Source organism: Verticillium nonalfalfae, assembly GCF_003724135.2.
Source record: "Verticillium nonalfalfae strain VnAa140/NRRL 66861 chromosome Unknown scaffold_30, whole genome shotgun sequence".
NCBI classification, from domain to species: Eukaryota; Fungi; Ascomycota; class Sordariomycetes; order Glomerellales; family Plectosphaerellaceae; genus Verticillium; species Verticillium nonalfalfae.
Window position 1 is genome coordinate 67,543 of NW_021167255.1, and position 24,837 is coordinate 92,379.

The 24,837-nt window shown below is 56.5% G+C and overlaps 7 protein-coding genes and 1 non-coding gene across 8 annotated transcripts; 4 read left to right on the forward strand and 4 right to left on the reverse strand.

Moving 5' to 3' along the window:
- Positions 1–2,367: 2,367 nt before the first annotated feature.
- LST8 (TOR complex subunit lst8) lies at positions 2,368–3,626 on the forward strand (the record flags this gene model as incomplete). Its single annotated transcript, XM_028639273.1, has 4 exons — positions 2,368–2,389; positions 2,527–2,548; positions 2,654–3,149; positions 3,210–3,626. 4 exons carry the CDS (start codon positions 2,368–2,370, stop codon positions 3,624–3,626), a joined length of 957 nt encoding a protein of 318 aa, XP_028496315.1.
- A 386-nt stretch (positions 3,627–4,012) lies between these two features.
- D7B24_005113 (uncharacterized protein) lies at positions 4,013–6,617 on the reverse strand (the record flags this gene model as incomplete). Its single annotated transcript, XM_028639274.1, has 6 exons — positions 4,013–5,441; positions 5,497–5,870; positions 5,923–6,069; positions 6,131–6,241; positions 6,295–6,432; positions 6,498–6,617. 6 exons carry the CDS (start codon positions 6,615–6,617, stop codon positions 4,013–4,015), a joined length of 2,319 nt encoding a protein of 772 aa, XP_028496316.1.
- A 3,904-nt stretch (positions 6,618–10,521) lies between these two features.
- On the forward strand, positions 10,522–11,286 carry D7B24_005114 (uncharacterized protein; the record flags this gene model as incomplete). The annotated part of the gene is made up of 1 exon (XM_028639275.1): positions 10,522–11,286. One exon carries the CDS (start codon positions 10,522–10,524, stop codon positions 11,284–11,286), a length of 765 nt encoding a protein of 254 aa, XP_028496317.1.
- A 462-nt stretch (positions 11,287–11,748) lies between these two features.
- On the reverse strand, positions 11,749–14,306 carry ACO2 (aconitate hydratase; the record flags this gene model as incomplete). Its single annotated transcript, XM_028639276.1, has 2 exons — positions 11,749–14,166; positions 14,262–14,306. 2 exons carry the CDS (start codon positions 14,304–14,306, stop codon positions 11,749–11,751), a joined length of 2,463 nt encoding a protein of 820 aa, XP_028496318.1.
- Positions 14,307–14,840: 534 nt separating this feature from the next.
- On the reverse strand, positions 14,841–16,113 carry ERGIC2 (Endoplasmic reticulum-Golgi intermediate compartment protein 2; the record flags this gene model as incomplete). The annotated part of the gene is made up of 3 exons (XM_028639277.1): positions 14,841–15,307; positions 15,374–15,949; positions 16,035–16,113. 3 exons carry the CDS (start codon positions 16,111–16,113, stop codon positions 14,841–14,843), a joined length of 1,122 nt encoding a protein of 373 aa, XP_028496319.1.
- Positions 16,114–17,079: 966 nt separating this feature from the next.
- D7B24_005117 (uncharacterized protein) lies at positions 17,080–19,721 on the reverse strand (the record flags this gene model as incomplete). The annotated part of the gene is made up of 2 exons (XM_028639278.1): positions 17,080–19,464; positions 19,557–19,721. The coding sequence occupies 2 exons, from the start codon at positions 19,719–19,721 to the stop codon at positions 17,080–17,082; spliced, it is 2,550 nt and encodes an 849-aa protein (XP_028496320.1).
- Positions 19,722–22,690: 2,969 nt separating this feature from the next.
- On the forward strand, positions 22,691–22,774 carry D7B24_005118. Its single transcript has one exon. It is a non-coding gene; the product is annotated as a tRNA-Gln (tRNA).
- A 1,284-nt stretch (positions 22,775–24,058) lies between these two features.
- D7B24_005119 (uncharacterized protein) lies at positions 24,059–24,653 on the forward strand (the record flags this gene model as incomplete). The annotated part of the gene is made up of 2 exons (XM_028639279.1): positions 24,059–24,536; positions 24,649–24,653. 2 exons carry the CDS (start codon positions 24,059–24,061, stop codon positions 24,651–24,653), a joined length of 483 nt encoding a protein of 160 aa, XP_028496321.1.
- Between the last annotated feature and the right edge of the window lie 184 nt (positions 24,654–24,837).

Consider the following 24,837-nt stretch of genomic DNA (forward strand, 5'->3'; position numbering starts at 1 on the left):
TGGCTGCTCTGACATAGGGCTATATAATGTCTGCAAATCCTCTGCCCCTTTCGATATGGTTTCCGCATGCAAATATTGACTTACGGAATACTGTGACTGCGCTACTGTGAGCAATCACTGATTGTAATCGAAATCAAGACTCTCAAATTGCGGTCATCGATACCCCAATACGTCACGATGAGTGCCAACTCTGTCTTTGTCTGCGGCTGTGTCCGTGGGCTGGGAATCTGCGTCAGGTGTCCTATCTGCGCCGGGTCGCCGAGACTGTATGTGCATCTGCTTTAGCTTTTCCAGACGGCACACTGATCTCAGTAGAGTTGCCGACTGCGATCCCTGCATGAGGAGTGGCGTTGTCTGGCATAACCCGCATTGTCACGCACCAGCAGCTTACACTCGCACCCCGCCGCCAGCGCCTCCTCAACCAGGTGGTCGAGGACCCCGCGACGGCCATGGATCGTCCTACCAGAGCGTCCCAGCCAGACGCAATTGAAGGACTCACAAGACACCGAGTTCCTGGTGACTCGAGATTATGCCTTTGATTCTGTACATGTCATCTCCAGAAAGTATCATGAATAGCCAAGAGTGCTGGGGGGTCCCTGGGGGATCCGTGGGGGTTCAAGAATAGTCTGTAGTTGCGCAAGCTCTGAATGAATGGCAATCTGTGAGGTGAGCCGCTGAGACCAGGTATCACGTGCTTGCTCATGTGTTTCTACTCTGAGTCCCAGTGTGAATATTGTTGAGGATTGACGTTGGGCAGGGTGCGCTACCTAAAGCTCGGTTGACTGTTCCTTACCAATCGCCGAGTGAAATCGATCACCTGTACCGCCGCTTGGCGTTGACGCTTCAGACTGGGCTTCATCATGAATTCTGACAGATAGCTCAGTGGTTAGTCACAGGACATCAGATGAACGAGCGGCGACCAGAGAGCTAAGGCAGCAAACACGTGCTGACAGAGAAGTACCAGCGAGCAGTCTCTTTCACATGACCCGATAGGTCCCAGAATCAAGGCGTTCGATGTTTGTCGCACCGCTTCCGGGGTCACGAAGCACGTGGACTTGGGGCCTTTGGGGTCCGAGGCTTGGGCAGCAGACGATAGCTTCAGAGGGAGGGTGCGAGAACTTTGGGCAGTAATTTCAATGGACCAGGACCGAAGTGTGACAAGGGACTTGCAACTTTGCGTGCCACGGCAGAAGCTCCGAGATGCGTCCGTCGAGGTGAGCGTCCCTGAGGGTGGTGAATCGTCACATCCGCCTGCGTATTTTAGGTTGATCCATGCGATGCGGTGTGGGCTAGACTGTGACTCCACCACACAATCATCTAGAGATGAGACGATCTGCTGTATCTGATCCAGGAATTCTGGTAAGGGACACATGTACCCAAGCAGATGTGAGATGTCTTCTTTGCACGGGGGCAGGCCGTTTCGGGATGCCCATCGAGGACTCCTGCTGTTTCGCTGAGGTGGCAAACTAGTTGTTTGAAGAAGCGACATGCTCAAAACGCAGCCGATGACATGTGTCGGGATGGAATTGGTCCACGGCCTCGAGATGTGTATGACACCTTTGGCCCAAGCCTGTACGTACGTTTTGCGTGAGCGATCACCGGCACGTGTACTTGCATGTTCCGATACAGTCTTGGATGAAGCGACATGCCCTCGCCCCGGGGGCCGGTGATAAGGCAGGTCAGAAGCTTGTGGCCCGTCATGGCGCGGGGCTTTTGTTGCTGAAGGGTAAATTGATGCAACATTTATGCCAGGGCATGACGCTCAAGATCAGCCAGGTTAGTTGAGTATCTCTGATGTACGGTAATTCGGTCAAGACGAGTCTCGCTAAATCGGCTTATTCTTCCTGAAATACGAGAATGATGCATGCTGAAAATACCAGTGAGAGATCGTGCGTTCGGAAACAAGTTTCGTGGGGAGGTAGCCAACAGGTGATGCCTCAGCGTGAAGATAGAGCTGGCGTGTCGCACGTGATGAATGATGATGAATGTCTCCCACAACGTTCCTTCCTAAGTAAGGTAGCAAGGTAGGTAGGTAGGTAGGTAGGTAGAGGGGTCGGAGAATATGACTAAGGCAGTGAGCGGCCGGTACCTGGCAGGACTGGTGGGACTGTGTGACCCTGGCAGCACCAGAGCTTCAAAGACTCCACCTCGGTGTCGGCCTGCTGGGTGTTTGGGTGGGGCTGGGCTAGTACTCTGCTCGATCAGGTCCTTGCGAGCATGAGGGGACTCGACATTGACAGCCTTGGACCATAGCGACGCCGCCTTGGATGCGATTCTGCGTTCTTTCCCTGCACCTTGCTGCAGTTTACTGATACGAAACTCCCTGTCGTATAACATGCGAACGCCAGAGCGGCTACCTCAGTAAACATGTCTGTGATTCTTTGCACAGGTAAGCAAACAGTGCTGTTGCGCACACCACGAACCTTATCGATATCTGCCCTTCGACCGCCGCCTGTCGCAAATCACCAAGCTGTTCTTGGACCGTCCTCTGATCTGCGTCCCTTGCTAATTTGTGGCATGACCTAGCTGGCTACGACCACACCATTAGGTATGAGACTCCTCCCATCTGTCCTTGACGCACCTGCTGCTCTTGAACTTGGCACCGCCTCGGACCCCGATAGCAGTCACGATCTTCGGCTGACAGACATCGCAGGTTCTGGGAAGCACTCTCCGGCATCTGCTCTCGTACGATTCAGCACCCCGACTCACAGGTCAACCGTCTCTGCATATCTCCCGACAAGCGTTTTCTCGCTGCTGCCGGCCACCACACGGTCAAGCTCTTCGACATCAAGTCGACCAACCCGAACCCCCTCCTGACCTTTGAGGGCCACACCGGGAACATCACAGGCGTCGCCTTTCACTGCGAAGGAAAATGGATGGTCACAAGCTCTGAGGACGGCACCGTCAAGATCTGGGAGACACGGTCAGGCCAAGTCCAGCGTAGCTACAGCCACGGCTGCCCCGCCAACGACGTCGTCATTCACCCGAACCAGGGTGAAATCATCAGCTGCGACCGCAACGGCAGCGTTCGCGTGTGGGACCTGGCCGAAAATAACTGCTCTCACCAGCTGATCCCCGAAGAGGACGTGTCCGTGTCGAGCGTCACCGTCGCCAGCGACGGCTCCCTCCTGTGCGCGGCCAACAATGCAGTATGTTCTCCCGACGGCACCCACCTGCCGCCGCTGCAACACGTTACTGACCCCGCCTAGGGCAACGTCTTCGTCTGGCAGCTCCTCCAGGCCTACGACCGCACCCAGCTCGTTCCCGTAACCCACTTCAGCGCCCACAAGGAGTACATCACCCGCATCCTCCTCTCGCCGGACGTCAAGAAGCTCGCCACGTGCAGCGCCGACCACACGGCCAAGATTTGGGAGGTCAAGGACATCGAGCCCGTTCCCGACGAGGAGGGCCCCAAGCCCTACCCTCTCGAGGCCACTCTCAACGGCCACCAGCGCTGGGTCTGGGACTGCGCCTTCAGCGCCGACTCAGCCTACCTAGTCACGTCGTGCTCAGACCACTACGCGCGACTGTGGGAGCTGCATAGCCAACAGATCATCAGGCAGTATAACGGACATCATAGAGGATCTGTTTGTGTAGCGCTTAACGATTACTCCGAGGCAAGATGAGCCGTCATTGTTGCTAAGGGTTGCCAGAGGTCGGGGGGTTCAAGGTAGCAGGTTCCTCCCTTTCCCATGCTGTTTTTAGTTCATGAGTTGTATGATCCAGGTTCAGGGTCGGGTCGGCAAGGCGTCTGGAAATTTTTGCTGCCCACTTGGGTCAATTTGAAAACGTGTTGATCAATTGACTGATTAGATTCGTACCACGATCCTTTTCAAGCAACCGATCTCGTGCTCTAGCCCTCGTCTATCGTGCTTGTTTTCACGTGATGGTATCCAAAGTAGAGCTATGGTCTCCGGCGACCCGACAACGCCAGCAATGTGATGAGATGGAAGCCAGAAAATGGAACGTCCGTCCGTCATGAGAGAGGCCGTTTGTGAAATCATTACGTCCTTTACCATCCGTCACCCCAACCGTCATCGTCACCCGTTTCCTTAGGCTTCATGTCAATCTTCTTGGCAACTACCGGCTTCGCTGCTGGCTTCGCAGTTGGCTTGGTGGCAGCAGGCTTCTTCGCCACAGCTGATGTCGACTTGGTGAGTCCTTTCGGCAACGGCTTGGAGGGCCCACTCTTCTTCTGATTTTGAGCAGCCAGCCAGCCGGCGAAATCAGGCTCTGATCCGTCGTCAAATGGCGTCGAGCTGGCCGTCGTGGGCTTGGACGCTGCAGATTTGGCGCTGGGTGCGTCGAAATACGTGTCATCGTCATGCATTTCTCCCCATGCATCGTCTTCACCAGCACCATCAATATCTTGGAAAAAGGAGTCTGCAGCCGGCTGAGGTGTTGCCCGGGATGATGTGGGTGGCGGAGAAGTAACGGCCTGTCTGTGAAGTGTGGACGCGGTCGATCCCGTCTTTTTGGTTTCCAGGCCAGGAGACGAGGCCACTCGCGGTGTCGTCGTTCCAGACGTCGTGCCGTGATCGTTCGTCTGCATCTCACCTGCAGCCGCAGACATTTTGTTGGTGAATGAGGAAATAGCCCACCCAGTCCATGAGGAGCCCTCGCTGGGCTGAGGGGTGCTCATTCTTGGGCCTGCTGCAGCCTCGGCAGCCGCCGGAGGGGGCAGTACAGACTCGGGCATGGCCGCGGCTGCCTTGCGAATCTTCTGCAAGTAGACATCTATGCTCTTGTTCGCCTGATCACGCACCAGCTTTTCCTTGTCCATCAGCAGCGGGCAGATGGCAGGTAAGATTCGCGTCGCGCAGTCTTCGTCGGAAAAGTGCTCGCTTGTTGCGCCCAGTGCCATGAGAGCAGCATTTCGGCCGTGTACAAAGGGATCGCGAAGAGAACGAGTAAAGGCTGCAATCAGCACCTTTGCTCTTGACGAAACACCCAGGTTCTTCGCGATCTTGCCGAGGCAGATGGTCGTGTTGGTTCGAATGCCCGGTTGTTCGTCATTCGCCGTCTTGGCTAGGTACCGTAGCAGCTCGCCATTGATAGTTCGATCCGACAATTTCGAAATGATGACAAGCACAGACTTGAGAGTCTGTTCCCTGACTATAGGGGCTGCATCTGCAAAGCCTGTCACCAGTTGCGGGAAGATCTTGTCGTTGACGATTTTTTGTGACAGACGGTCGATCATCAAGGGCAGACTGTCGAGGAGGCACACCCGAATTGCTCGGTCCGGGTTTCCAAATAAGCGGATGACAACCGGAGTGATCCTGGAGTCGAAGTCTTCTCCGGACAGTTTCCCCGTGATTTTCATAACCACACCGAGGGCCTTGGGTCCACCGCCGCCAAACTCAACGGATTTGAGCATCTCAGGCAACGCCTTCATTTTGATGAAGTCCTCCGGGAGATCGTCGGTGATTTGTTCGAAGCCACTATGTTGAGTCAGTATCTTGCAAGCGATCGGGATGTATGAACTAGGCTACTGACTCGATGAAAGATTCTCGTTCAGGCTCGGACATGACTCCCATGTTGTCGATACCCTCCGTCAACTTGATGAGGGGACTGTCAAAGAATGAGCCCGTACGAGACCCTTGGTCTAAGAAGTGCGCAGCACTCAGGCGTGCTTTGGGGTTTGGATTCACAAGTCGCTTGTAGCTTGCGTGCATCGTGGGCGGGATGTTCTTCGTCTGGCCCGCCTGATCGGAGCCTTGAAAGTCGCCATTGAAAGCCTCGAAGACGAGGCAGCCAAGACCATACGAGTCAACTGCCGAGTGAGGACTCTTCTTTATCGCGTCCCACCCACTACGGGCCAGTTCGGGAGGCGTGTACCGTCCTGAGTCGGGGACGAGGCTTCCGTATGTCTGCCGTCCCCGGGTCAGTCGTGCACGGCATACATGATGGAGCGCGACTTACATAGATAACTGCTTCGTCATCTTTCACGCTGCTCAAGACTTCGAAGCCGCCCAGCTTCCATTCTCCACTCTCGGATGTATACACAGAGCCAGCCTTGATATTGCCGTGAATCGAGGTTGCCTCGTCGTTTATGAACTTGACCGTCCGCTGCTGCAGTGTCAGACTTTTATCACGGACAGGTAAAGCAGGCGCGCCTCCAATAACGTACGGCAACACTGTGCAGACCCCATTTGATAGCCTCGGGACTCAGGCTTTTTCTCCTGATATGCCACCTCAGGGGCACGACCCTCTCGGTCGCAATGTAGATATGGGTCTCGGTCTGGGAATCATGGTAAGAAGGAGGTCGTTGCATAAAGCAGGCGAGCAGCGTACTTCGACAGTGTCTAGAACTTTAATCACTCCAGGATGTCGGAGCGTCCGCAGCTTGCGCAGGGCGTTCTTCGCGAGGGGTAGTCGAGACTTGTTGGCGGCTATGTCGAAGGAGAAAACACTGCAGCTGGATCCGTCTTCCTGGATGGTATGTCAGGTTTTGCTTTCATAACAGAGGCCGGACCGGAAGCGTCCATTGTACTTACCCTCTTTGTGCCATTGTTCAGGGTCCAGATGGACTGGTCAACATCGACCTTGTCGCCAATGTTGTAGGGTAAGGGGGACCCTTGGGATATGGCCGAGGCCACAGCGGAGAAGAAATTCATGGTCGCACAGCAACCTGGAAGCGCCCGCGACACGCAACGAGGAGAATGAAGTGGTGTTGGCTGATAGCGATCGCGTCGTGAGGACTAAAGAAAGATATGTGGCCCCCTTGAAGTGTCACGTCCTGAAGACAGCTTACTACGATAACTACACTCAGTACTCAGTCGGCACAGGCGTAGTCGGACCCTAAGGTCAACCTGTCAGGACAGGGACAGAGCGTCTGAGCAGAACCCCGCGCTAAGCCCGTTCGGGCAGATGGAGGGGCTGTTGGGCAGGCGAACAGGGCGTAGACAGCGCTGACGGGAGCTAGGCGATCATGCTTTTTGGCGTGTCGTGTCCGCTGGCGAACGGGAGCTTGGACCAAACCGCGAGCAGACCGGCGGACCAAATAACGGCCGATGTGGCCCTGGTCCTGACGGGCCGTCAAACCAGCTGAAGGTTGCAATTCGAAACGGTAAATGACAAGGTGGCTCGCTTCGAGCGAAACAGGAGAAGAGAAAAAAAAAAACACGGGGCATTCGTCCCTACTGTCCTTTGTGGGGCACCGCAGAGAGATGGAAGGAAGGAGCGGCGTTGCATCTCAGTCTTTGCTCATTATTTTGGGTGACTGTAGAAGTTATCTGGAATAATTACGAAGCTGGGACACCCTGGACAATCCACAGGATTGCTGTGCTATGCGGGCAACAACTACAGCCGTGCAACGACAGACCAAACAGCTACGTTGTCTTTCTTCATTGGAAAGCGAAACCGAAGTCACTTTTGGAGTTGATCTCGATGAACGATGCGACAACACGCAACAGCCCGCTGGCTAACAAGCTATACTTTCCACAGTACGGACGGCTGAAGCCTACAGCAAGGTCATTTCTCCAGAGGAGCCATCGCCCATGAAACTCTCACCACAGACTTGTCATAAGTCGATGCCAGGACCCCGTACTTTCATCCCGGTGTGAGGGTTCAAGCACGCTCAGAAGACGCGAGCAGCCTGACTGCCACCCTGAAGGTTCAGCTAGGCCGAAGTGGTAGGGTTTTGCAGGCAGCTGACCAGGCACAACTAACAACAGTAATGTCTTCTCAGAGACTGACCTCTGTTCTGAGGATCTGCCACCATGCCCCTCTGACTGAGCATGAGCCTTAGGCTGTGGTTGAGTTGCCATGTCAAAGGCTCCTAAGCCAGGAGTCTGCCGTGCCGAAGCATGGCCGTTGTTGGTTCTTGGCCGCGCCAGTGGATAGCCAGCGCCACAAGATGAGTATGTCTCCATGCGGAAGTGGCTTTGACGTTTCAATACGAACGTGTCAATTAATTGCAACATGGATAGCATATATAGGGCAATTCGCGAAGGGTGGCGTAGCATGTACAAGGGCAACAGACGAATCTGAGCAAAAGCGGCATCTGGTGCTAACCCGATTCGTCCAGCGCCAAGGGTGGTGAAGCCAAGAGCAACTCCAGTCAGCACACCTCTGGCGCTCGCTGTGCCAATGCCACCCACCTATCTTGCCCACCTAATGTACCCGCTGCTGAGGTACCGTCCTATAGACATACCCTGTTTGTTGTGAGCTTCATTCATCCACCACAGCCTCGCTCGAGGCTCTGTCTTTGCATCTGCCCTGACCTGGCAAGGCTGGGTGACGGCCGAGGAGACACCTCATCATACCACTTTTCTTCTAGGCCCGATGCGTTCGCCAATCAAGGTTCACTCGTGCAATCACCTACCAACCATGCGTCAGCTGCAGTCATCGAAGCAACCTCTCTTCACACACGAGCCGACTTCTTTTTGTCTTCGCGGACGACGCACTTCGATCAGAGGGACCACGTGTATTTTGACAGCCTGAGAACGCTAAACTTGTCATCACCTCCCCCCGCCTCACTCGTGCGCATCCGAGTCAACCACTAAGTGGTACCTGTCCAATCTCCGCGGTATGTACCCTCTCTTCTCACTGACGGGCACCTCTGTCTTTCCGCTTTCCCTCCCCCCAACGCAGACTGTGTCTCGTTCATGATGAACTTCTGGTAAAAGGTCCGATGGGAGGGAGCCCTTCTGGGGTTGGAGTCTGCCTGATGCGTGTGTTTGGTTTGGGAGGGGACCGAAGAACCACCCCGACCTCGAACTCGTACTCGAGAGTTGAACTCTCTCGTGGTCCTACCAGTCTGTCGACAGCTTCACGTTGTCTTGCCCTGGTGCCGGTGCAGACCAAGTACTCTCGGCTACACACCTGGTTTTCACGGAGAACACATTGATGCGCTGCTCCGACTTTGCATTGCCACTTTATGGAGTTCGGCTCTTCGCTGCCTCAACCGCGTCGGACCAAAGGCTGCGGCAAACAAAATCTCGTCGCCTCTCCCGCCAAACGCGTATCATGGACTTCCAAACCGCTGCTGGCGCCCCTCGATGAAGACACATTTTAGAGAAAGAACTGAATCCGAAACACAATTTAAGCTCCTCTTCGCTGGCGACGCGTTTGATGCAAGACAAGATCATGCATATATATCATGGCTAATTTGCATCGCAGAACTCCACCCACCCAACTGGGGCGGCCAACGTCTGCTGGGGCCTGCCGATATTGCGGGAAAGGTGAGCAATTTGATCAAGCACTTTACGCGTGTGGTAACCGATGTGGTTCGTACTTTCACGTCGCTTGCCATCGCCACATACCAGCCAATAGGTACGTGGCCACGTTGTTCGTCCGGGATCCTCATCTCTCGAACGGTCTGGAACCTCCATCGCGTCACAACAAGCAACACTGGCTGACTGGTCTTTCAGACGCTGGTTATGTCGTCGTTGTTTTCGACAAGGGAAGATCAAAAGCCGACATGACCAAGAAGCATCTGCCACCTCTCACTTGAGCAGACCCAGCGTTTACTCCAGCCATCAGTCCGGCAAATCAGCCTCTACCGGAGCATCCTCGGTGACCCCCGGCCGAAAGATGGACCACGAAGAGCCACCATTACAGCCTCAGCCTCATTTCGGAATGCAATGCCGTTACCCTGGCTGCTCGGTCACGGTTCTGTTCATGGATCGGTATTGTGCGCATCATGCCGCACCAGACCCCCCACAACAAGCAGGCGGATACTGGCGCCAATCCACCATGGATGACCGACATAGAGCGAGTCCCAGCCGTACTGATAGTACTATGCCAGGCTTGCCAGTGAACTCTCGACTCGGAGAGGAATTTTTCCACCGGGCCCAACGGACAGCCAAGAAGGTTGCCCAAAGTCCCGGGATTCAAAACATGCCGCGAGGACTCACCCCGTTCTCGAGGTCAGGCACACCACAGATCCCTAGTAGCCATCTATTGCATCCCAAAGCAGACACATACAGCCCAGTACCATTGCCCAACCATCATGGAGCTCAGTGGCCGCCGTCAGGAGGCTTTCCGCGGAAACGGCCAGTGGCAGGGCAAGACAACCCTCCACCCAGGCCACCGATCTTCAGACCCTATCTACCCCCTATCCTAAGTATTGCACCGAAGCCCCTATCACCCGACCGCGATCACAAGCCTCGAGTCGAGGCTTCGAGATTAGAGTCGACGATATCACTTCCGCCGTTGCGAGATCATTCAGCATTACCACACGAGAGTCATACATCCTCCCTGCCACATCTGAATTCGTGGATCATAGAAGATCCGCGGACCGGAGGCTTTCCTCGACACAATTCTTTCAACCCACCACCTCCAAAGCAAAGTCCCCTGCAGATATTCCGGACAGATTTAGAAAGCAAGGCGGAAAGCTGGTACGCGCGACAGGAAATCGAACAGCAGCAACGGCTTAGGCAGCCATCAGAGTCGAGTGAGTCTCAGCCCAGCACACGGCCTCAACAGAGACCGCACAGGCAAGTCTCGGTGAAGAGGGTGCCAGACGGACTGCCTGTTCATGTCCGAGACGCATTAGAAGGGCAGCTTGTCTCGTCTATGGCAGCGCCGCCACCTCGACATGCAGCCGCGCAGCACCCTGCTAACGGCTACACCACAACGGCTCACGCCCCCTTTGCCCACACGGCGTCTTCGAGAGCACATAGGGAGAAGGAACGAATCAGACAAGTCACAGAAGCCGCTATCCGTCGCGAGAGATTGGCTGCCTCGTTCGACCAAACGACGTTCGACGCTGAAGTGTACGCGCAAGGCCGCGACGAAACATCTCCCGCACCGCAGCAGCCTCCAGCAGACCGACTGCCAGAAGAGAGCGACCGTCTGCACCTCGCTTTCGACCCGCGGATCCACTGGCCGCTGCGCTGGACGGAAGAGTGGTACGACGCCAAGATGGCGGAGATTAGGGCGCGAGGCGGCAGGAAAGCCCACTTTGGACGCGCAGCGCAGCGGCGGCGGGACGTCAGACGCCAGGCCGAAGCCCGGATGCGGGCCGACAAGGCGGCGCTTGCTCTCGGCCAGCCGCTGCGGCGGCACCCGCCCGCGCCGTGGACGCATAGCCGCCCTGTGGATTTCGGGGACGTTTCGGAGAGCGAGCTGCCGGACTATGTCAAGGCCAACCCGTCATGGCTGCGCGCCTGCGAGTGGATGCGCTCGAACCGCGCCCAAGTCGTGCACATTGCGCAGCAGAAGATGCGGCGGAAAGCAGCGGGCGAAACGATCCAGAACTTGCTGGGTCAGGGGAGGGGGTCTGTCGCGGCGGACGCCGTGACCAACGGACAGGCGGCTTCGCCGAGTGGGCGAGCCTGAATAATCATATACGAGACATAATGGCAGCCTCGACTGGGGGCTGCCGACGACTGATGAACATCAGAGAAATTAGGTGTTTGGCGTTCAAGACACCTGCCAAGCAATACACGAATGGGCACGAGCATGCCAAAGCAAGCGAAATTACGCCACTGAAAGAGAGCATAGTGATCAGGACAATTTTGCAAGTACACGTTCATATTTTGGGAGCATGGGGCATACGTGGAGGACAGACGGGTACAGCGTCGAGCAGGAACGTAATTCAACTCGCATTTCGTTTGTTTTTTTGGGAACCCCCGTGCCAAACCAGAAAAGGCGCCTCTCTAAGCAAGAAACGGAGAACATCAAGAAAACTATTTACACGCTCCTCGTACGAACATTCTTCTTTTGTGTTCGAAAAAAAAAAGTGAACCCCCAGGCGTCTACATGACAAGACAAGTATAGAGACAAAAAGGGATGTCGTGCTCACGCATGCGCCCTCTTGGACAACATGCTCAACGCGCTGCCAGCCAGGATGAAGCCGGCCTGGTCCTCGCTCACGGCGTGCTTGGTCTTGATGAGCACATCCTCGCCGCCGGCCGCCTTCTTGACGCGAAGCTGGACGTCGCCCTTGCCACCGTTCTGCAGCATCTCGTAGAGGCCGACAGTGCTGACCTCGTCACCGGCGTCGATGAGGTCGTAGTCGGCCTCGTTGGCAAAGGTCAGGGGCACCACGCCCTGCTTCTTCAGGTTCGTCTCGTGGATGCGAGCAAAGGACTTGGTCAGGACGACACGCGCGCCGAGGAAGCGGGGCTGCAGGGCGGCGTGCTCACGCGCGCTGCCCTCGCCGTAGTTGTGCTCAGCGACGACGAGCCACGGCTGACCAGCAGCCTTCCAGCGGAAGGCGAGGTCAGGGATGGTGTGGCGGGAGCCGTCGAGGTCATAGGCGACGTTAACCTCGCCCGTGGCGGCGTTGACGGCCGTGTTGAGTGTGTTGGCGCTGATGTTGGGCAGGTGGCCCTTGTACTTGAGCCAGGGACCGGCGGCGGAGATGGTGTCAGTTGTGCACTTGCCCGTGACCTTGACAAGGACCTTGAGGCCCTCGAGGTCGCCCTCGGGGAAGGCCTCAAAGGGCTCAAGGAAGGCGAGGCGCTCGGAGGAGGGCGCGATGGCGATTTCCACAGCAGGGCTGGGGCCGTCGGGGGAGAGCGACTGGAGGCCCTTGACACCCGAGTCGAATGGCGTCCTGGGCCCCTCGAGACCTTGCGGGGGTTCAAAGCGGAAAGACTTGCCATCAGGTGTCTTGAGCTCGTCGGTGATGGGGTTGAAGGTCGTCGAGCCGGCATAGGCCATGGCGGTGACAATCTCAGGTGAAGCGAGGAAGTTCATGGTACCGGGGTTACCATCGTTGCGGCCACGGAAGTTCCGGTTGTACGAGGTGAGGATGGCGTTCGGGGTGCCCTTCGCAATGTCGTCCTGCCTCTTCCACTGGCCGATACAGGGGCCGCAAGCGTTCGACAGAACGATGCCGCCAGCGCCCTCGAGCGTCTGCAGGGTGCCGTCACGCTCAAGGGTAGCACGGATCTGTTCGCTGCCAGGCGTGATGTAGAAGGGTGCCTTGGGCCTCAGACCCGCCTTCTCGGCCTGCGTGACGAGGCTCTCGACCCTCGTCATGTCCTCGTACGAGCTGTTCGTGCAGCTGCCAATGAGACCAGCAGAGAGCGTTGTCGGCCAGTCCTCCTGAGCCACAGTCTCTCCAAAGGAAGAGAGGGGTGTCGACAGATCGGGCGTGAAAGGGCCGTTGATGTGAGGCTCGAGCTCAGAGAGGTTGATCTCGATGACTTCGTCGTACTGCGCACCCTGGTCGGCGCGGAAGTCAAAGTCGCCCCAGGTGCGGAAGGACTCAATGGCGCGGTGTTGCGCCTCTCTCCTGGTCTGCAGCAGGTAGCGCTCGGAAGCCTTGGTGTAGGGGAAGATGGACGTTGTGGCGCCGACCTCGGCTCCCATGTTGCAGCAGGTTGCCATGCCCGTGGCGCTCAGGGTCTCAACACCCTCACCAAAGTATTCCAGAATGTAGCCGGTGCCGCCACGGACGGTCAGCTTACCGGCGAGGGCGAGAATGATATCCTTGGGGGAAGCCCATCCGCTGAGCTGGCCGGTGAGCTTGACGCCGAGAATGCGGGGGGCCTTGAGCTCCCAAGGGGCTCCAACGAGAGCCTCGACAGCGTCAGCGCCACCGACACCGATGGTGATGGTGGAGAGACCGCCAGCGTTGGGGCTGTGGCTGTCCGTGCCGAGCATCATCAGGCCAGGGAGGGCATAGACCTCCAGGACCGTCTGGTGAATGATGCCGGCTCCGGGAGGCCAGAAGTCCATGCCGTACTTCCTCGCAGCCGACTCGAGGAAGTCAAAGACCTCCTTGTTCATGTTGATGCCCTCCGTCAGATCCAGGTCGGCGCCCTTCTCGCCGACAATCAAGTGATCGCAGTGGATGCTGGCAGGGATGGCAGCCTGCGTCAGGTTGCAGGACATGAACTGCAGCAGAGCCATCTGGGCAGAGGCGTCCTGCATGTTGACGCGGTCCGGGTTCAGCTTGAGGTTGGCACTGCCACGAATGTCACGGCCATTGCTCGTGTTGGTGAGCAGGGACTGGTCTACATTATCGAGATGGCTGTAGAGAATCTTCTCGGCCAGGGTGAGGGGCCGGTTGCCGAGAGCGTGGCGGACCTGGATCAGCTTGTCGTGCAGCTTGCGGTAGGTGTCGGGCTTGATCGACTTGGGTAGGGAGGGTCGGATGGCAGCGTCGAGCTGATCGATGTCGTGGGCAACGGCAAAGGTTCGCCTCGTAGGAAGGCAAGAGGAAGAGGGCGAGGCGGCGAAGGGCCGCGTGCGTGTGAGCAGTCGCTGTTGAACAGTCAGATACGATTGTCTTTAGACTCGCACGCGACGTCTATGTGGAGGGGGAAGGAAGGAAGAACAAGGAGAACATGCAGACATACCCTCGCAGCGGTGCCAGACCGAGCAGCAAGCTCAAAAGGCGCCATTGTCACAAGTCGCTGCCGGCGTAGTGATGAGGCTGGCCTTTGAAATCGACTATCGAGTCACAGGTTGGTCGCAATGGCAGTCACAGTCACACATGGGTGGTATGGGCGGGGGGGGGGGGGGGGTGATGTGGAAATTTCTCGAGAGTCAATGGCGAGTGTGAAATGGGCGATGTCGGATTGGTTTCCCACTGCTGGTGGGGGCGTTGTGACGGCCAAGGACCCCGGCGGTCCCCTACTAGTGCCCTGTAGCCACGGCCCTGTGGAACCAGTCCACCGGTCGCTGGTCGTCTTGTGCCCGAAGCCCGACCTCCGACCTCGGCTCGACCTGGTTTCCGAAAACCACGGACACGACCACGAGCTCAGCCGTGTGCGATGTAAAATGAATGGTCTTGATATCAATTCCGTACCGTTCTAAACTCCCAGTACCATATATATGAAAAGTGCATTGTGTACAGCTTGAACCCTCCATGTTCGCCGCGAGCAGCCACCGGCGCCACGTCCCTTTTTCCGAGGGCATCCCACGAGGTTTCTCATTCAGTGGTCATAGTCCCCCTTGCCCGTTCCGATGAAGCCTTGCGTCCTCTCCTTCTTCTTGGCCCAGTTCTCCTTGAACCATTCGCTCAGAGTGAAGCCCCAGTGTCCCGCAACGAGAACACCACTCAGAACATTGATCACCTTGAGCCAGAACTGCACGAAGCCCGGCCGCGTCTCCTCGACGAGCAGCAGGATCGGCTCGATATCGTACTTGACGAAGACGCCCGGCACGCTGTGGTCGCCGACTTCCTTGCTCTGCTCCGTCACGGCGAACTGATTCGTGTACACCGTGTTGGCTTTGGACGCCGACCTGCCAACAGTGTACACGGTCGGCACGATCGAGAGGTAGTATTGGAACTTGTGGAAGTTGGCCGATGCCAGGTTGACCGTCCTGTCGAGCGGGTTCTCGAGGTTGGGGTAGAAGGCGCCGAAGGAGAGTTCGTTGACAATGTGCGAGAAGTTGAAGCCTGCGAGAGCCTCGCGTCAGCCATGCAATCCGCATACAGAAATCATCTTTCAATATAGGTACTCACTCGTGTGGTCCAGATGCTGCCCGGCGCCCTGGTACCCGTGGCCCCTAGCCGTGATGTGGAAGTCGCCCTGCACCTTGTTGAGGTCCAGGCTGCCAAAGATGCGGCAGCTGTCCGGCGGACCCCGAAGGCGAGGCGTCCTGGCCCACTTCTGCCTCTTCTTGCTCTGTGCTACAATGTCGTGCACATGCTCCTCACCGAAGCCCTCGTCGAGATGGTAGCCGCTGTTCGTCTCGATGCGGCCCGACGGGCTGCGTCCCAGCTTGTGATTGCCCGTAATGTCGGCCCACTGGTGCCAGCTCGTAATCTCCTCGCGCAGCTTCGTCGCCGCCAGGATCAGGTCGCCCGACGCATCCTGCACGTTGATGTGCAGGTCCTCGCAGCGCATCTTGACCACGATGTCGAGGTTGACCTGCAGGTCGTGGCCGACGCCCTTCTCGACCGCAAACGTGTGGCTCTCGGAGCCGCGCCACCACCGGCCAAGTTCGGACCAGAACAGCATGACCGAGATGACGGCCATGGCAACGGTCCACTTGCCGCCACCAGATGTCCGTTGCACATATTGAGGTTTCGACTTGGCTGTCGAGGAGAGAAAGAAGATGCATTAGCAGTCGGTACAGGAGTCAAAGACGAGCGTGCAATGCAAGAGGAGTTGCTTGCTTACGAAAGGCGTCAAATGCACTGACGATGCTGCCCTTTGCGCCAAAGGCGTCTTCGTCCATGACTTTTTCGTGGAAGTCCATTGTGGGTGGACCAAAGTCTCTGGCTGTCGAGTCGAGCGATTGAGCGCTGCAGCGCTGGGAATGCGATGGGTAGGCGCAAGTCAATTGTCTACCACCGGCCGAGATCAAGTCGCATGTGGATGTTATGGCCCGCGCGTACGGTACGAGATGGTGACCTCTGTGGCTCTCGTCTCGTCTTCCTCCAAATCGTGGTCTCGAGCGATGGTGGGGAGCTGCTGGCATGCGATAGCTTTGGTGGTTGAGGACACTTTACCAAAAGTCGGCCAGGCGTTGACCCCCTGTCCTCCTTCCACCTCAGGGAGGTGGGCTGGCTCATGATTGGGGGCATCACTCAGGCAGGTACCTGGAAGTAGCCCAAGTTGGGGGCTATCTTGGGTGGAGCTTCTGCCCCATTTCCGGGCGACGTACCTTTCTTTGGCGGACCCTTGGGTACCTACCTCGGTACCTAGGTAAGGTAGGTAACTACGGCCTTCTCGGAGGCCGATATTCACCACAGACGTCCTCCGATTCTCATGGCACGTATACATACAGAAGGGGACTCGAATACATTGTGATCTGTACATGTCGATTGGTGGACATTAAAGAGAGACTCAATTTGGACCGTCCTGTCGTGAATATAGCAATCTGTAGTTAGACATTGTCGAGTCTGGGTGGTGAGCTCCGCTTCCCCGCGCTCTTCCCTACTTCATTCACCGGTAAGGGGAGTGTCTTCACTTCTCCTCGAGGCTGAAGCCGACATGCGCATCGCTGCGGACAGGCGTTCGTTGCCCTGACATGCCTGTTGTACATTGGGAGAGATTTAAGAGAAACAGTTCCAACACCATAGAGCCTAGAATGAAACCCAAACCAAAGGAAAGAACGCAACCAAATGAAACTGAACCCTGTTCCTAAGGAGAACCCGTTGCCTGTTATTCCGAATGACTCCTGTGACCGATAGAAAATGAAGTAGCTGGCGCAAATGCGCCTTTACTTTCGCAGCCTCTTCTGCTGCTCCTCGAGGAACTCCTCGTCCGAGGCATCAAGGATGTCATACTCCTCATCGGTCATGAAGCCGTCATCGGAACCCTCCCAGTCATCAACACGTCCGCAATCTTCGAAATCATCGACCTCGTTAGCCGCATCTGCAAGCGTGGATGAGGCGGCGGTCTCAGACTTGGCGTCCTGGTGCATGCTGGCTACCGGCGACTCCTTCTCAAGCTTGGGGAAAATCATCTGGCTGGTCTGGGCTTCTTCAGCATGCTCCTCATCCGTTGTCTCGGTAGGAACGCTCTTGACTTCATCCTTGGGCGTGCGCACATCAATGTCACACCAGAGGCGGTGGCCGAATTTCATGCCATCGCTGGTCGTCAGACGCCAGTAAGATATGACCTTGCCGTCGCGGGGAGGAGTGCGGAGGAGGACGGTGAAGGGTGCCTCTTGACCCGGGGCGAGGCTCTCATAGCAGATAGTGGACTCGGAGGCGGAGACGAGCTCCGAGATGCCAGCCGGCTGGTTTGAGTCAACGTGGCCCATGTAGTCGCCGCCGACAAACTTGACAGAGCACCCGGCCGGCCAGGCAACATCTCCCTCGTTCCTCAGGTTCCAGGTCTGCTGGAAGACGCTGTTGGGGGCCATGGTGGTGCCGTCAGCGATGGTGTCGCTAACAAAGACAGCGACAAGGTCCTTTTCCAAGAGGGGCTTCCCCTCTGGCTTGGGCTGTGATTTCTTTTCTACAACCTCCTCCTTGATAGGCATCGACTCAATTGGCTTCACGTCAACAACAGTCTGGACTGACGCCATGGACTTTGTGTCGCTTGAGCGCGACGCAGCGCGGTGGAACGATCTGTCGCCAAGCTGTGGCATGGTGTTGCCATTGCCGTGCTCGCCTGTCGTCGTGACAGTGACATGACGGACAGGAGTCTTGAACTGCACCAGAGGGTGTGTCTTGTTGTGCTCCAGGGCCGGACTAGCCTCGCAATTGGCACAGAAGTCGGTGTCGTGGCAGACAGTGCACTTGTACCGGGTGCCGGTGATGTATGTCGGCGCGTTGCCGCTGCTGCAAAGGGGACCATCGCAACAGATGCCAAAATGGACCTGTCGGGCGCTGGTGCAGCGAGCTCGAGCCTCCTCCAGGGGCTCGTAGACGGGCACGAACCGATGGTTGGCATGGACGAATTTGGCATTAACAATGCACTCGCTGCAGTAGTCCCAGTCGGGACAGTCCAGGCACTTGTGACGGACGCCGCAGATGTACTTGTCACATCCATCGCAGATGGCGTTGTGGACCTGGTTACGGCCAGCGGAAAGTCTCACCTGGAGGTGGTTGGGTACGTAGGCACCCTCGACGGCGGGAGTGAAGGCGTGCTTCGGGTGGTGGCCATGAGCGTCCTTGGAGAAGCATGCATGGCAAAGATCAAAGTCTTCACAGGTGGTGCAGTGCAAAAAGCGTGTCTCGGGAAGCTCATTTACGCAGCAGTTGCAAGTCCTGACGGCCCACGATGTGGTGTTGAGAGTGGGAAGAGGCGCCAAGAACGGCTCGGGGATGGGGACGCGGGCTTTGTCGGCGGGCGCGGGCTCCTCCTTCTTAGGCTTAGGGGCAATGGTCTCTGTGGTGCTCGTGATGATCTGGCCGTCATGCAGAGCCCTCTTGATGAGCCAATGGCTGTCGCTGTAGCAAGTGATCCCTTGTTCAACGCAACTCTGGCAAAGATCGAAATCACCATCATCGCACGTGGAACAGTGATAGTGAGAGTCAGGGATGGTCTTGTCGCAGCTGTTGCAGCACACAGCAAAATTGAGGGTCGGGAGAGTTTTGGTTCGCAGCTGACCGGCGGCATTCCTGAAATAGAGGCCCAGGCAAGGGTCGTGCTCTGGGGCCACCGGAGCTTCCGGGTTGGAAACAGGCTCCTTGTGGTCGATGTCGCTCAAGTTGGCGTGTCTTTGCATCAGGGACGCAAGAAGCGAAGTTTCGAAATCATCGACAAGATCCGTCATGGGCAGCTGGTGCTTGGGTGCTTCGTTCTTCGTCTCCGTCTTGGGCTCTGTAGCTCGGAGGACGTCAAAGACGGTGGGGAGTTTGGGAGGGACTGGTGGCTTGTATGCCTCGGGTTGCGGAGCTGGGCTGGGAACAGCGGCGAGAGTAGTGCTGACCTCGGGGCAGTCTTCCACAGTCACAGACCTGGGAGGGGTCCTCTCCGGCAGCCGCTGAACGGTGACGCGGAGCTTGAGCTTCTGTTTGGCCTTGGCTGCCCTGTAGAGCTGCTTGTAGACGGAGGTGTTACTTGGGTCCAGGACGACGTAAGCGGCAGCCGAATCGGAGTAGCGCTCGAGGAGGACGGGGACGTTGACGGGGATCTTGAGAAACTCTCGAATCTACGGGCAAACCTGTCAGTTCGGTGGTCCTTCTGTTGTGCCTCTTGGTGGTCAAGCAGGCGATGTCAGGAGCACGAGATGCGGTCGCTTACCTTGATCTCGAGCGTGCTCACGCCAACATCTCGGAGGACGAAACCGAAACGCTGATTGACGCCTTCATACAAGACCTTCACAGTGACGGGCAGGTCCTCGGTGGCGGTCCTGGGAGCAGAGGGTGCCTTTTTGGCCGATGGAATAGAGGCGCTTTCGGAAGGCATGATGCGTGGCTCGAGCTCACCGAGTGTGGTGAGGGTAGGGTGGATATGGTCTGACGCCGATAATGCTGGTATAGTGATATACCTAAGTGTTTCCGATCGAGAGGTGTTGGCAATCACGACACCTCGGATGGGAGACCGGAGTGTCGGTAGGAGGAACTGTTGGAAACTAGATGATGGCCTTGTGATGAAGAGGAGGAGGAGGAGGAGGAGGGGGAGCTGACGGGAGAAGGTGGAGGGTGGCAGGTGAAGTAGAACGGCAGAGAGGAAGCGGAGGTAAGTAGTCGAGGTAGGTAGGTCAAGGTCAGGGTAGGTAGGCGCTCGAGGTACGAGAGGTGCAAGTGGGTGCGGGTGGGGAGGGGAAGGCAAGCAGATGATGCGTTCGCTCTGGCAGTTGGGTGCAGAGGACAGACCCAGACCAGGCAGGCAACCTTGGAGACTGTTGACTGTGACTGGACGAGGGTGTGGAGGGTGGAGAGTGGAGAGAGAGGCAAACGACTAACAGGTCCCCACCTGAGCAAGGCGACTTCCACAGCATCTGAAGCGTCAGCGACCCTTGGGCGCTGCTCTAGTCCGCATGGGGTCATTGCCTGGAGCGGTAGATGCGGAGGTGGACCGTGAGGGGAGCAGCGCACGATAAGCGGTACGCCCGGTGGCTGCATAAACATGCGTGCTCTGGAAGTACCTTTCTCGACCGCTGTGAGCCAGACCCGAGTCTAAATCGTGCGCTCCAAGTCACGCGATCCTGGATCCCCTCTCATGCCCGTCGAACCTGACCCGACGAAAGGGCTTTGAGGGGGGCGCGGCAGGCAGGCAGACCGCCGCGCGCTGCCCTTCACTGGCCAAGTAAGTGGGTGCACAGTGGCCACAGGCACGGGGCGTCACGAAGGCGATAGAAGGAGGATGGGTAATCGAACAGAACACCAGCGAAAGGGGCGGTCAGCAAGCTCCCGTACCTTAGGTAGATAGCTTCCCACCCGCCTTCCACGAACCAGACAGGCCAGACAAGGCTCTGGCACTTGTGCCTCGTTTGTGGAACTGAGGCGATGCCGCGCAATCGCTCGACTCTTGGCCGCCTCGTCCCGCATTGGACGAGCAACCTGCTTTACTAAACAACGCCCGATCTACTAGCCAACTACCTAGCCTCCCTCACCCAATGCACAAGGTACGATGGATGCAGCTGCTGCTCAGGAGCTCAGCTGTCCATCCCAGCTACCCGGCAAGCCGGCCGAGGTCCTGCCTCGAGGATGGGTGGCAAACCACCACCCCTAGAGTTCTAGGTTGGTAGGTGGGTAGCCACTGTAGGCACCTACCTACCGCCTCCCTCGGCCGCTGGGGGCAATGCGCTGAGACCGACCGATCCGCTCCCTGGGCCCTGTCACGTTGGTGCGTCAATGCCAGGGTTCACAGTGAGGCGAACCGCCGTCTTCAAACGTCTCAGGCGACCTGTAATGAAAAACTGAATCCCACACGCAAGCACGCTCAGCTGGGTGGTCCCAAAGATTTCAATGCTGTGCTGCACCTTGGGCACCTCTCGTGCGTATCAGGATCTCCATCTATCGAGGTATCTTGCCTGAACCAGAAAAGGGGCCAAGGTTGAACATGGCGTGCTCCCTTCTGCCAGTATCGACGCCAGCACCGCACCCGGCATCCGTCGTCTCCCCAAGCCCGCCGTTCCCAGCCATTACCTTCCAGGCTCTCTACCTGACCCCAATCCGCCGATCAACAGGCCAACCACCAAGTGTGCGGTTTACCTCCTCGAGTCTACCGCTCTGTTGCCAGCCAGGCAGGCATGGCCTCGTCACCAGCTCTCGTCTCAAGGTTTCAAATCCCTTTTCCACTGCGCCGTTCCATTCTCCCACCCTGTTCCGTCTCATGGTCTGCCCACGTCGTCTGTTGCGGACCAACCAGAAGGACCGGGGCACGAGGTCCATCCAAATTCCTCTTGCGTTCCGCAGACCCAGATGACCCGCCCGCCTTCAGAGCAGCTAGTCATGCGAAACTGTCCCGTCCCCGAACCCGGCCAGATGCCATGATCACACTGGCCATCTCGTTACCCGACTGAAAGCCCCCGTCCAAGGTTCGCTGAATAGTCCCCAAACAAGCACTGTCGAGCAGAGCAGTCCAGCCCTCGGGAGGGCCTGACCCACACCCCTGCTGTCTCATCCATCTCTTCTGCGAGCAACAGCGTCCACGTAGACCCGAGGTTGAGGTGCTGATGTCACAACCTACACCAGTGGCGTCTCATGTGGCTCACCCTGTCCTCGGGGCGTTGCGTGACAAGCCAACAATCGTATCGCTACACCCTTCCACGACTGACCGCTGCCTGCCGTCAAAGGCGGTTGTTTCCAGTCCATTCGTGCCTTTGAGTTGTCATCTATCTAGATAGCTTCCCTGTGTATGTACGTGGGCTGAAGGAAGCCTGCTGCGAACTGCTCTCGTCCGAGTGTCCGACACGGATGAGCATGTGTCTCCCTGGCACCTCCAAGGCTGACTGACATCAACCGACGAGCACCGACCCCGAGTCAGTCCTGGCTAGGATGATGGACGGAATCCACGGAGTTTGAGAATGAATGGACGATATGATAAGGCTTGTATTGCTCCCAAACTGGAACACTGAGCCTCAATCATCTCGTTACATCTCGTTCCCAGAAGAGCAATAATCTACCTCACCACGTTCCCTGTCACCAAGGACGCAAAGCACTTGGCTTGCTTGTATACGACGGTCGTCACCCGCCAATCTGCACCTTGCCGTCTCGCCCGGCGTTGAAGGCATTCTTGGGGCAGTGCTCTCCCTTGAAGTTGGAATAATACCCTAAGCTCATGAAGAGTCCAAAACCTGAAAACCGTGAAACCGAACGAACCAGAACCAACGATTAGGCCTCAATCGCCCAGTGACCATGAGAGCAGCGGAAAGTTGAGCGACAGTGACCATGATAATCACAGAAGCTGCAGCGCAGAAAACTAACGACGGTCCGTTAGTCTAGTGGTTAGGACGACTGGTTTTGACCTAACAGTGAATCCAGTAAGCACCGGTTCGAACCCGGTATGGACCTTTTTCTTTTTGGTTCTGAGGCAATGCCTAATGTCATCCACAGCAACAATGCATTGTTTTGAAGTGTTACTAGATGTGTGTGGCTGAATTTTGGTCAGTTCGTTCACTACCTAGGAGCCTGTCCACAGGAGGAGCAGATGGGACCTCCAGCTTGCCAACCATCGTTCTCTTCATTCACAGCAGAACTAGCTTGTACCAGATTTGGGCTACCACTCAGTGCTCAAGGTGACTGGATTGGACCTATTGAGACTAACGCATGAAAAGTCAAAAGCATTGTCCAAACCTGCTGCCCTTGAGATGCCGAGCCAGCAAGACGAATGGATGGTACGTGCCGTATTCTTAGAAGTTCACCGGGTTCAAAAATGTCCTCGCCTTCGTAACGGCACAAGGTTGGTACATGTAACACTCCACGTCGAGGCCGAATGATAGTGATCGAGTCCTGTGGGAAAACAGTAGGTTTTTTCTTGGCACAAGGGTTAGCCTTATTGATCGTAGACAACGGTGGCGCATCAACAGGCCTGTCTCGTGTTCAAAGATGCGCAAGACGCCGTGACCCGGTGTCGGAAACAATAACCATGTAATGCAATAGCTTTTTGAACAGAAAAACACGAAAATTTGAGATCGATTGATTTTACCTTGCAAACATCTTGTTTATCAAGCTTGGTTGCTATCACATGCCGACCGGCTCGGCGTCTAGCGATCTAAGGCTGGTCAACGACTTACAATCACTACCACGAACTCAACCACCGAACGAGACAAAACACAGATTTGACAATGGACCGCCTCACTAGTCTGCCCACTGAATTGATCATCCTAATTGCGGAAGATGTACCGTCCCTGAACGCTGTGGCAGTCTTGTCACGATCCTGCCGCTCCATGCACTCCATTGCCAACCCAATTCTTTACGAGCTGTCACTGGCCTCGGGCGCAAATCTGCGAGCCCTCAAAAGGGCCTTGGTGTGCATTGTTCAAGAAGACAACCTGGCTTCAGCCTGCACACTTGTTGCCCACCCCGGTCTCGCTCCAAAGCTCACCATGAATAGCAGGCTCTTGACATTTTCGCTGCACTCAGCCCTCAAGTTTGGGAGCTTGCGGACCGCCAGTATCCTGCTAGGCGTAGATGCCAATGCGCTTTCGTCCAGAGAAACAAATTCATGGGCCCGTGTTCGAGACACCGGCGAGAATGAATGGAAGTTTAATCAAAGGAGCTGGCAGCCTTGCCGCCGCCGGAGTCAGATATTACAGCCCTACATGTGAGGCGTATGCTTCCAAGGAAGACTATTGGATGATTAAAAAACAGACCGTTGAACAGATCCTGCGCCAGTTACAACTAAGAATTAGCACGGGGTCGCCCGCGGACGGCCCAGGCCGGAAGGAAGAATACCAGGATGAGCTGGACTCGGCCTTGAACTCTGCCGTCGGTACGGACGCCCATGTTGCAGACTTGATGGAGCTGCTCATCGGACTCGGTGCAAACGTGAATCGTATTCCAAAAAAGCGATACCGTGTACGCACCGAAAACGTCGTCATGCGCGCCATCGTGGAGGAGGACCTCGTCTTGTTCAAGGAGAAGGTTCCTTTCCTGGCACAGAACGGGGCGGACTTCCGTAGAGCATATAGATCTGCAGATTGGAGCGAGGTGGAGGTCAAGAAGGCGATGGAACGGCTCGACGATAAACTTCGAGACGATGAGCAGACGAAAGACTTACAAATCCCCACCACGCTTGCTGCCATTGAATACCTTCGGTTCAGTGGGGCTAGTCGTCGAGAATGACCATTCTATAGCACAGCAAGTCATGCTGCAGCCGCCAGCAAATCGACACTGAACACAAGAAGCACTGTACTCTAAGAAGGTCTATTACTAATGGATTGCAGACTAGCAAAAGAAGGACCTAGGTGGGAGTCGGGATAGAAATAAGCGCGGATTTATTGATATAGGCTTTGGGAGGCTATATTTTAGTAGAGCAGTAGAACCCTCGGACTTTGGCCTGGAAGCGATAAAGTCTGTATGTACCAATCATCTTGACTACGCTCCCGGGTTCTGAATCGAAGCGAGGGCTGGCG